The sequence below is a fragment of the Callithrix jacchus genome, chromosome 4 (assembly GCF_049354715.1).
Source record: "Callithrix jacchus isolate 240 chromosome 4, calJac240_pri, whole genome shotgun sequence".
NCBI lineage: Eukaryota > Metazoa > Chordata > Mammalia > Primates > Cebidae > Callithrix > Callithrix jacchus.
Genome location: NC_133505.1, coordinates 22,918,680 through 22,930,419, shown reverse-complemented (window position 1 = coordinate 22,930,419; position 11,740 = coordinate 22,918,680). Strand labels below are relative to the sequence as shown.

At 45.3% G+C, this 11,740-nt stretch overlaps 1 protein-coding gene across 2 annotated transcripts in view; it reads left to right on the top strand.

Moving 5' to 3' along the window:
* The first annotated feature begins 2,428 nt into the window (after positions 1-2,428).
* Positions 2,429-11,740, top strand: part of DSP (desmoplakin) — a 47,114-nt gene continuing 37,802 nt past the window's right edge. For both annotated transcript variants that reach the window (XM_035295000.3, XM_002806682.6), the window contains exon 1: positions 2,429-2,907. In XM_035295000.3, the coding sequence (XP_035150891.1) occupies positions 2,729-2,907 (179 nt within the window). In that variant the 5' untranslated portion in view covers positions 2,429-2,728. The remainder of the gene's footprint in view (positions 2,908-11,740) is intronic.

The following is an 11,740-nucleotide window of genomic DNA, read 5'->3' as shown; positions in this document are numbered from 1 at the left end:
TTTCTGAAATCAATGTTTTACTATAGCATTTTTAAGGGCAATTACTGTACCCTATTCATCTTTGCATGTTGCAGAGTATTTTCACATCCTAGGTTATAATTATTTGCTGAACAAATTAGATGTATAGAGGGAAAACATCCTAAATGAAATTTTGTACATTATGCCCTGACATCCTCCCTCCATGCATGTCTTCCTTTCCTCCACCAATGGATATTATGGGCTGTTTGTGTAGAGGCTGACTTCCAGCCATTGATTCTGTTTGAGAAAAAACACTATCTTGTTTATACATCAGTGTTTGTACAGGTTGAGCATCTCTAATCTGAAACTCTGAAATCCAAAATGCTCCCAAATTCAAACTTTCTTTTTTTTAAATTTATTTTTTTATTTTTATTTTTTGAGACGGAGGCTCTTTGTTACCCAGGCTGGAGTGCAATGGCGCGATCTCGGCTCACCGCAACCTCCGCCCCCTGGGTTCAGGCAATTCTCCTGCCTCAGCCTCTTGAGTAGCTGGGATTACAGGCACGCGCCACCATGCCCAGCTAATTTTTTGTATTTTTAGTAGAGACGGGGTTTCACCATGTTGACCAGGTTGGTCTCCATTTCTCGACCTCGTGATCCACCCGCCTCGACCTCCCAAAGTGCTGGGATTACAGGCTTGAGCCACCGCGCCCGGCCCCAAATTCAAACTTTCTAAGCACTGACATAATGACCACAAGTGGTGAATTTCACACTTGACCTCATGTGATGACTTGCAGTCAAAATGCAGTCAAAACTTTGTTTCATGCACAAAATTATCTAACATATTGTATAAAATTACCTTCAGGCTGTTTGTATAAGGTATATATAAAACAAAAATAAATTTAATGTTTAGGGTTGAGTTCCATCCCCAAAGATCTCTCATTACCTCTATGCAAATATTCCAATATCCGAGAAAATCCAGAATTCAAAATATTTCTGGTCCCAAGCATTTTGGATAAGGGGTACTCAATCTGTATAATCATGTAAACAATTAACCACTTTGCTTTTATTAAAGATACGAGGAAATTGAGACCATGATGCAAATTATTGGTTGTGTTAACAGTGACAAACTTTTATCTCACTACGTGCTTACTCCTTGAATTTAAGATGTTCAGCTGTAAAAAGAAAAAGAGCAAGACATTTTGTCCAAAATTATGCCTAAAGGGTCAAGGTGTCATGAGAAGTGCTGTAATATGACAAGTTTTGGAAAGCGCACCCCCCCCAACTCTCTTTACAATGTAAATATGTAGTTTGATTTTTATTTTTGTTTTCAGTTCACAAACATTTTGGAAGATAATTAGCGGCATTGTTTGGAAATATGAAAAATTTATTAGAAGGATCTTTAAATGGCTTTTGCTAAAGAGTCATTTAACAGTATTCCATATTATAGAAACAGCTTTTCATGGATGGTGTGACTGGGTCTGGATCCAAACCCAGTTCGGTTCTTGGAGCCCACGGTGTAGTTAACACTCAGCCTCTTAACTGGGAGCGGCCCTGGAACAAGTCTCTGGAATGCTCAAGCTCCGAGTCACTCAACGGTACCAAGCTGATGATCTCTGCCCAGGGTTCTTTGCAACCCTCAGGCTCAAGTCCCAGGAGGCCTCCGCCGCTGACTTTTGGGAACAGCACTGAGTTCTGGAGAGGATTGGGTCTGCGAAGGGCACCAGAGACCAGCGTCTGCAAGGTTCTTGTACAAAATTTGGAAACTGGACCTGGCGTTGAAAGCTCCTCGTTTACGACGACCATCAGAAGGGAAAAAAATAAAATAAATTGCAATTTTTATTTTCATGTTATCCCATGAAAAAATAGTTGCAGTGTTTTCCTTCTTATGCAAAAGAGATTAATATTTACGGTGAAGACTTTACCAGGAAGTGGTGGTTTTCTATAAAAATAGGTTTTACACATTAGAAATCGGACTTCTGAGTTCCTGGAATAAAACGAAACAAAAAAAGCCCCCAAATAAAACTCCATCTTCTAAGCGTTCCCTCCTTCACTGTGCTTCCATTCCATGAGAGGCCGTTAGCATTTCCAGGGATGAACAAAAGTCAATGTTTAACAAGTAACTCTCCAATCGAGAGGCCCTTCCATGCCAGCTATTTCCGCCCGGGAACCGAGGAAATCCTCAAAAGCCAGGCCGCGCATTCCCCGCCCGAGCCGCCCCTGCGCCGAACGCAGCGGCCCCCGTGAGCGCCTGTTTTTCCCGCGGTGGCTGCGCCCGGGGCGCTCGGGTCGCCGGGACCCCGCCCCGCCCGGCGTTACTCAGGCCTCGGAGGCGCAGGGCGGAGCCGCGGGCAGCGGGCGCAGGTGGGGAGGGGTTGGTGACACCAGCGGAGGGGCGGGGAAGGCGCGGCGGCGGCACCCCGCCCTGGGAAGAAACCCACCAGGTGTGGCCTCGGCGCCCGGTGCCAGCGGGGAGGAGACTCTCGCTGCCGCCGACCAACACCAACACCCAGCCCCGACGCAGCTCCTCTGCGCCCTCTCCGCCCTCCAAGCCACAGCTCTTCTTCCCGCTCCTGCCCCCGGCAGGTCGCCGTCCTCGCGCTCGTAGCGGCCGGGAGGGCCCAGGTGCCGAGCAACAACCGCGCGAGCCCCCCGCACTCCCGCCCGGTTCCCCGGCGGTCCACCTTTCCTCGGCCCCCTCGGCCTTCTCCGCGCCGGCCTGCCTCGCTTATGCCTCGGCGCTGAGCCGCTCTCCCGAGTGCCCGCCGACATGAGCTGCAACGGAGGCTCCCACCCGCGAATTAACACGCTGGGCCGCCTGACCCGCGCCGAGTCCGGCCCGGACCTACGCTACGAGGTGACCTGCGGCGGCGGGGGCGGCGGGGGCACCAGCAGGATGTACTACTCGCGGCGCGGGGTGATCACCGACCAGAACCCCGACGGCTATTGGTGGGTATCCGCCGGAGAGCCCGGGCTACCGGCCTGCGGGACTGGGAGACTCGAGTCCAGAAGGTGGAAAGGCTTTTGCCCCAGGTCCCTTCCCGGCCTCCCTGGGAACAGGACCCAGGTGCCTTGGCTTGTGCGGGGACAGGGCAGCCCCTGCCCTGCGAGCGGGGACTCGGTCCTACCCTCCTCCCCTCCCGCGCGCCCGGGCGGGTGGTCAGAGGGGGCATCTCGTCGCTCCCTGCCCGGGCCAGCGCGGGGCCGAGGAGTGCGCGCCGCCCCGGCCGTCCCCTGCCTGCGGGACTCGGCTGCTGTCGCCTTTGTCCCAGCCGCGGGATGGGAGGTCGGGAGAGGTGGGGTTGCAACCGCAAAAGTAAAAGAGTAAAGGAGCGGGGCCCCGGCCCTGTCTGGTGGCCAAGTGGTGCTCCGGGGTCCACCGTCTCTACCCGCCCACCCCTAATCCCCGGTCACCCCGAGACCACGATTGCGGCGGCGCCTGGACCACTCGGCCACCCGAGGGCGTTTGTGTGAAGACTGAGCGTCCCAGAGGCGCGGGGTCCTGTCCCGCGGAGGCCCCGCTTCGGCTTCCCCTGTCCCCCAAATGAAACTTCCCCGCCGGGGTGGCTGCCGGGCCTGGGGCTTGAAGTTCGGCTGGGACGCGCCTGTCCCCTCTCTCGTCCGCTCCGCAGCCCCCCACATGCGAGCGCACCTGTGGCCCTGCCTCTGAGCCTTTTGTTTCCTCCTTTTTAAAAACACCGGATGAGCGACCCCAGTGTGCCTTCGGTCGTCGAGCGCCGGCAGCGTGTCTGCTTTGATTCAGAATGTGTGGGCCGAGGGGCATGGGTGGAGGACCACGCGGGGGTCCCGCCCTGGCCTAGGTACCCCGGGAAGACCTCCAGGTGATAGGGCTGGGTCAGCCTCTCCGGATCCTCGAGGAAACAGACCAAGGGCATCATTTGGTTGGCTGGGGAAAGATCCCGTCCCTGCTTTGAGCGGGTCTCGGGAGCTGTACTCTGGCTGGATGCCCAGTAAGCCTTGCGCGTTTTGCAGCCCGCCCCATCTCCCAGCCCCCTGCTGGTTCTTCCCAAATTGGGCTTTTGGGAAAGAGGCCCTGAGCGCCGGGACGTTATTTACCATGTGTTGTGGCCCTAGGCCTGGGAGGAGCAAACTGAATGCGCTCCAGGGGAGTTTTGTTTTGCAAGCAGTTTTGAAGGCAGGGACTATTCGAGTTGCAACCTGTTTTCTGCTTAGATTGATTTATTTATTTCTGGAGCATCTTGATAATCTGTTTTCGCTTTTTTGAGTTAGCAAAGAATTGTCTCAATCTTGGAGTTCTTTCTTGAACAGAATGTGTCTGGGGATTTCCAGGGAAACTGTGCCAAGCAATAAGAGGAGTGAAAACTTGGATTTTCATTACATTTGTTTTAAAATTTTGCCAGCCATTTAAATCTGAAATTTAAATATTCTGTCCTCCAGGATTTGAGATTCACAACCTTTAAATGTGTGGGTTACACACAGTTCAAATCCAAGTCAGAATGTGTAAGGATTCTTCAGTAGCTCTTTTGGCATTTTTATGAATCAAGTATTTATTTTGATTATTATTTATTACTATGCTTTTGCTAGCCTGGATTTCTTTTAAATAGATAATAATCAGTTTTATTAATCGAATATTTCACTCCCTTGGTTTCTTATACCTTTTGTAGAAAAGTAAAACATTAACAAATTAATTGGTTAATGAACAGCATCAAGATACATGTTTTATTAGGATTCCCCACTGAGACATTTAATTTTGGGCAGACTCCATGTTTTTTCATTGTATAGTGTCATTTCTCATGTTCTGTTTTTCCAACTTAAAGCCTATTCATAAACCTGTCAAGTCTCACATCTCTCTGGGAAGGGGAAAGAGACCCAAGTGAAAAATTACCTAACTTTGAGGAAGGATGATTTTTTTTTTTTAACTCATTAATGCTGTTCTGCCTGGCAGTGGGGTGTCAGGCTCAGGGCTTGAGTAAATAGGTGGTCATTCTTTCTGGGGACCCTGGCAATGGAGTTTCGTCCAGAACTTGTCCCAGCCTGCAGGCGTGCTGCTGACTACCAAATAGCCCACATATGCTGACTTCTGCATTTCAAATAATGGCGACTGACTGAAGACAGGGCATGTACCAGTTTTTCTTGTGGCATTCTGGTTTTGTGCGGAGGGATGTATTTGGCCTTGGCATACACTTTGTAGAAGCAGGGTCCCCTCTGTGCCCAAGGGAGCCACTGTCCTCTGTTAAGTGAATGATGATTAAGAAAAATATTTCTCTGACCCAAAGGTTTTCTAAATAAAGGTTTTTGTGGTTTTCTTTTCTTTTTTCTTTCTTTTTTTTTTTTTTTTTTTTTTTTTTTTAGCACGAACACTAGTATAGAAACTATTGGTTGACTTTAAATTCATTTATTTCAAAAACTGCTACTTTATGGCTGAATTATTAATAGATTGGTGATTTTTGAGCTGAGTGTTTTGTATTTAGCCCTTCCCTAAATAAAGTAATTTGAATGTGTAGAGAGCCCAACTCTTTGTTTTCCTTTTAAAATGACTTTAACACTTCTGTCTCTCTGTCCTTTCTACAAACAGCACTTACCCATTTTTAGGACGGTAATTAGATCTCATTTGTATTGTAATCCCCACTTTTCCCCCACCACCCGCCTGTTCTTTGTGTGGTATCTGCAACTACTTGTTAACATTGTGTGCAATGTTAACATTGTTAACATTCTTTGTGTGGTATCTGCAAGGTTGTAAATGTTACAACCTTGATAATGTAATAATAGACACATATATTTTTTGAAGTGTAAATTTTGGATTTTTCTTGGATAGGATGTTATATTAATACTGTTTTCAATTACAGCAGAATTACTTTAGTCTTATTCCTGTTATTAAAACAAATTACAAATCTGTAATGAAATTTGTTACTAAGTAACAAAGGCCCACAGTTAGATCTTTCACCCATCAAAGTGTGATTTGTAGGAGGATTAAAAGCAGAAAACAGTCATTAAGCTTCAGAAATATGTGTTTATAATATTAATGCTTATTTTCCTTCAGATCTCATGAGTTCAGAACTGAGATATATATGATCATTATTTCATACACATTTCAAAGTTAGTCTTAAATTAGGTTTTAAGAGAAGCTTGTTTCTTACCATGAGATAAACAGGTCTATTCACCTGGAATTTTAGAGCAGGGGACCTCTAAGGATCACTTGGCCTAGGCAGAAACCCCGCTTGCACACTTTACAGACAGGAAACTGAGGAAGTGCCCACAATCCTGGAATCCACTTATATGGCTGGGTTGGCCTGAGGACCCAAGGCTCCTCACCTTGGTTTTCCCTGTGCCTTCACAGCCTGATTTTTAGAGTGGACAGGGCTGCAATTACACCACAAAAAGGGTGTCAAATTCCATTAATTCTTTCATTCAGCAAGTATTTACCGAGTATCTGCTGCATTCTGTGTTAAGTGTCAGGGGAGATCAAGGTGGAACTCTATACCCTTGAAAGCAGTGTAGGTCTTTTCAAGGAAGATAAGTACATGAATACTAGCATAAAAAGGGGAACGCACAGGAGGGGTATACGGGGCTTTAAAGACTTCACAAGGAGGTGAAAGGGTATCTGTCGTAGGGGCATCGGGAAGACTTTATAAAGGAAGTGGTGTTGAACTAGACTTTGGAGTATTTCAGCTGTGTAAAGATGGATGCGCAGAGCACCTTCCAGGGGGAGAGAAGAGCATGAGAAAAGTCTGAGATGTCTATGGAGTGAGATCTCCTTTTTGAGCATTCCCTCTGAGCATGGAGACAGTGAGATGAAAGGAGGAAGCATCCTTTCTCACCAAGGCATTGGAGACCTTGAATGCCCTGGAGACGGATTTGGATTGGCAGAGGGAAGCTGGGGCAGATTTTTATTGAAGCCATTGAAAGTCTCCTCCAGCCAGGTGCGGTGGCTCACGCCTGTAATCCCAGCACTTTGGGAGGCCAAGGCGGGTGGATCACGAGGTCAAGAGATCGAGACCATCCTGGTCAACATGGTGAAACCCCATCTCTACTAAAAATACAAAAAATTAGCTGGGCATGGTGGCACGTGCCTGTAATCCCAGTTACTCAGGGGGCTGAGGCAGGAGAATTGCCTGAACCCAGGAGGCGGAGGTTGCGGTGAGCCGAGATCGCGCCATTGCACTCCAGCCTGGGTAACAAGAGTGAAACCCTGTCTCAAAACAAAAAATAAAAAAAATAAAAAAAAAAAAAGAAAGTCTCCTCCATTGAAGGAGCAGGGAAGTGAAACAATCATAACTGAGTTTCTGGACTGTTGAGGCGTTGGCTTAAGGAAGCCATTGTGCCACTGAAGGAGGGAGGGAATGAAAGTCTGAACAAGGGTGAGAGCGGTGGATGGGAAAGTAGGTACTGCCAAGGTGGAGTGACAGCTTCAGCTAAGAATTGGATGCGAGAAGCAAGGGAGAGTCTGAGAAAACAGGTCCAGAGCTTGAGTGACTCATAGCATGGATAGTCTAAATACTTTTCTGGGAAACGATTGCAAAGCAAGATCTAGTTTAGCTTAATACGTGGCAGGTAACATTGACATGGTTATTTAGTGTAAGTTGTATGTTTCATAAAAATATCAGGTCTGTGGTTAATAATACCATTATTATTATTATAATATAATAATTACCATTACTTGGTAAACACTGGTGATGTGCCTGGTATTGTATGTTTGTTATCTCAAGCCTCATAACAAAATTCCAGTTCACAGATGGGAAGCTGAGGTTAAAGTGTTTAAATGGCTTGCCTAAGGTCACACAGCTAGTAAGTAGTTGAGTTAGATTTGAATCCAGGATACCACAGTGACCCAAGAAAAGATTAAACCTGTACTGTGAGAATTCACCTTTTCTACTTGTAAACTCTTTTCTGAGTTATTACTTATTTTTAATCTGTTGCATTCCTGTGAAATATTTCATAACCATTCTCTTCTTTCGTTAATACTCTTGCAGAGTTTCTATCTGCTTAGGAAAAAAGAAACCCAGTTTAATTCTGCATTAAGCCAACTAATTGTCGGTCAGATCTATTTAATGGGACAATACAGCTTTCAGCAGTGATTTTTTCTTTTACTAAATATGGGCATAATTTCATTGCTCAGGTAATGGAAAGGTCTTGGAAAGGAAAAAACTGCTGATGCCCCCAATGCCTCAATGCTGACTTCTTAGGGTGGAGCAAAGGAGGGCTTGGGTGTGAGACTTGGAGAGTGTCTTGACTCTCAGCTAACCAGTCTTTCCAGACCAGGAGGTTGTAGAAGGAGTGGTTTCAGTCTGGAAGCCTCCTTGCTGCAGCTGAGAGCATGGCCCCACCCCTTGATTTTCTCCATCTTTCTCCTGCTGGGCTGATCCCAGTGGCCCTGCTGCTTGATTTTGAAGCCACAGCCCCACAGATCCTAAGACTCAGACATGAGCTGCTCATTTGAGGTGACATTTTGTAAAACACTAGTGCAGTCCACTAATGTATGCATTACCACCAACGCCTTGGGCTGGAAGGGCTCATAAATGTGAAATCTACATTTCATGAAAATGAAAATACTTTAGTGAGAAGCCGCAGCAAACAGATCTAAGGTTCTGCTTGGAATTACGTTTTGTTTGTTTGTTTTGAGATAGTCTTGCTCTGCGGCTCAGGCCAGAGTGCAGTGGCGTGATCATAATTCACTGCAGTCTTGACGGCTCAGGCCCAGGTCTCTCCCACCTTAGCCTCTCCAGTAGCTAGGACCACAGGCATGCATCACCATATTCAACTAATTAAAAAAAAATTATTTGTAGAGACAAGGTCTCACTATCTTTCCCAAGCTGGTCTTGAACTCCTGGGCTCAAGCAATCTTCCCACCTTGGCCTCCAAAAGTGCTATAATTATAGGTAGGCAAGAGCCAGTGAACCTGGCCTTTGAATTATCTTACCCTTAATGAGTTTCTTTCAGGCTGTTAAAATGTATCACTCTCTATGAATTATCTCAGTTACTTTTGAGTTGTTTTTTTTTTTTTTTTCCTTCCGAGATGGAGTCTTGTTCTGTTGCCCAGGCTGGAGTGTAGTGACACAGTCTTGGCTCACTGCAGCCTCCACCTCCCAGATTCATGTGATTCTCCTGCCTCAGCCTCCTGAGTCACTGGTATTACAGGCACGAACTACCATGCCTGGCTAATTTTTTTGTATTTTTAGTAGAGATGGGGTTTCATCATGTTGGCCAGGCTGGTCTCAAACTCCTGACCTTGTGATCCACCCACCTTGACCTCCCAAAGTGCTGGGATTACAGGCGTGATCAATTGAGCTGGCTATTTTTGAGTCTTGTAGGGAACCTTAGGAACTCCTGAAAATGTCTCATACTTAATACCCAATCCATTTCTTCCTTCTCTTTCTCTTTTTTTTTTCACTCCACCCCCATTTTGCTGCAGGTTATCCTTAAAGTCATGGACTGCGGCAAAGTCAAAAACACAAAAATGAAATTTCAGCGGGTGCCACCAGTGGCTCACTCCTGTAATCCCAGCACTGTGGGACACCAAGGCGGGCAAATCACGAGGTCAGGAGTTTGAGAGCAGCCTGGCCAATATGGTGAAAACTGTCCCTACTAAAAACACAAACATTAGCCAGGTGTGGTGGTGTGCACCTGTAGACCCAGCTGCTCGGGAGGCTGAGGCAGAACAGCTTGAACCCAGGAGGCAGCGGTTGCAGTGAGCCGAGATCATTGCCACTGCACTCCAGCCTGGGTGACAGAGTGAGACTCTGTCTCAAAAAAAAAAAAAAAAAAAAAATCAGAACCATAGTAACAGCAGCAGCCTCCTCAAGTGAGAGCTATCCATCCCTAAGTGAGACCTCAGCCTCTGCAGTACCCCTCTGAGCCTCACCTCAGCCCTAGGAGGGGGTGTTCTACCTGTCACAGAGGCAGAAGCTCCAGGCACTGCCAGTGGATGTCACTTTAAGTTGCTCAAGGTCACAGGCTGTAAAACTGGAAGTGGCTGAGCTGGGCGTGAACTCCAACTGTGCCCTACTTCAAAGTCCTTCTGAAGTTAATGACATGTGATCCGTTTCCCACTATCCCCCAAACACAGTCTGCCAAACACACAGTGTGAAAATCGAGAAAATCTTCTGGAAAAGCAGCAGAACTTTTATTAGAGTACTGTTTGCATAGCTTCTGGGAGAGGACAAAATGCAGGATCAAAGGAAACTCTTTTTCTAAAATCTATAGAGAAAAAAAATCCACCATGTTTGCTCACTGCTGGAGTGGGAATGGGAGGGGATATCTGTGCTCTCTGGTTGAGCTTTTGAAATCAAGGAAATGAGAGGAGCCATAATATCCTCAGATCAGACTTTTGTTTGGTCTTTTTCTTCCACTTTACTAAGCCAAACAAACATGCATTAAGTACCTTCTGTGTGGCGTTTGTAGGAGTCGAGGATGGCTAAAACATGGGACTGTGCTCTCCAGGACAGATAGCCAGGAATGTACGAACTAGTGCAAGAGAGGAGAGGATGCAGAGTTGAGATACGGAAAGCTCCTTGGAGAAGGCTATACATTTTGAACTTTCGAAGGATGGCTAACACTGCATTTCAGGGTGTAAATATGTATACGTAGGGTGTTTCGTGATGACTCTTAGAGGTATCATTCTTAAATGAAGTATTAAATATATATATTCTCACTGCATCAGCTCACTGCAACCTCCGCTTCCCGGGTTCAAGCAATTCTCCTGCCTCAGCCTCCTGAGTAGCTGGGACTACAGGCGCTCGCCGCACCACGCCCAGCTAATTTTTTTGTATTTTTAGTAGAGACGGGGTTTCACCATGTTGGCCAGAATGATCTCGATCTCTTGACCTCGTGATGCCTTGTATTTTTTAAAATAATACTCTGGGCAACACATGTAAAGCTAATGCTTTAGGACAGCTAGTTTTGGAATCCTATTTTTAAAGAAAAGTGGTTTTTTTTTAAGGGTAGTAAAATAAAACCTTGAAAACTAATTCAAGGTTTCACACATTCATGCGGTCCATTTTTGGATTAGAATCCAGAACTTGTTTTCTGTTTAACAGCTGATGAAGGGCTGTCTGTGCAAACATTTGGAACCCCTACTTGTTTAAACAAGTTTTAGGATGAACTTAAAAGAAAAGTATGTGCAGGTAAGTTCTTTGTAGTATGACTCATCTGTCTCTCAGAAGAGTTAAAACTTTTAAGGATGAGTTCTTTTTTTCAAGGACACTTATTAATTTTAATTTAGAAGTCAATATTCTTTGATAAGTTTGACCCAAATGAGTTTTTTTTTTTAAAGCACATGACACCTGCCATCTTCTGTGCCAACAAAATGAGATTTAAAAATTGAACTTTGTGGCTTGTTAGTTCAATTCCTAACATGATTTGAAAATCTCTCAACCCCTAACACCTGTATGTAGCAGTATTAAAAATGTCTTTGAGGCTAGGGATTTAAAAAATCTTTATACACTTGTTAGTACATCATTTTTAAATTATTTCTTTGTCCGTAATAGAATTTTGCATGTTTCCAAACTGCACTCTATGAATTGAATATAATTCAATTACCATGAACAAATTTATTTACCATGAACAAAACATAGACATTTGTATTATTTTCAGTAAGGAAGAATGAGTTTGGTAGGTTCCTAAAATTGAGTTACAGAATGAATGAGGTAAAGAAATCTTACATACCATTTAGCCCAACAGATAGACATTTAGAAATTTCTGAGGTTAAAAAAAGAACTAAAACTATGTGGTCAATAAAAAATATATAATTTGACTTAGAAAGTTTTGAATTACAGCTTTTAAAAAATGCATGTTTCCTGGGTGG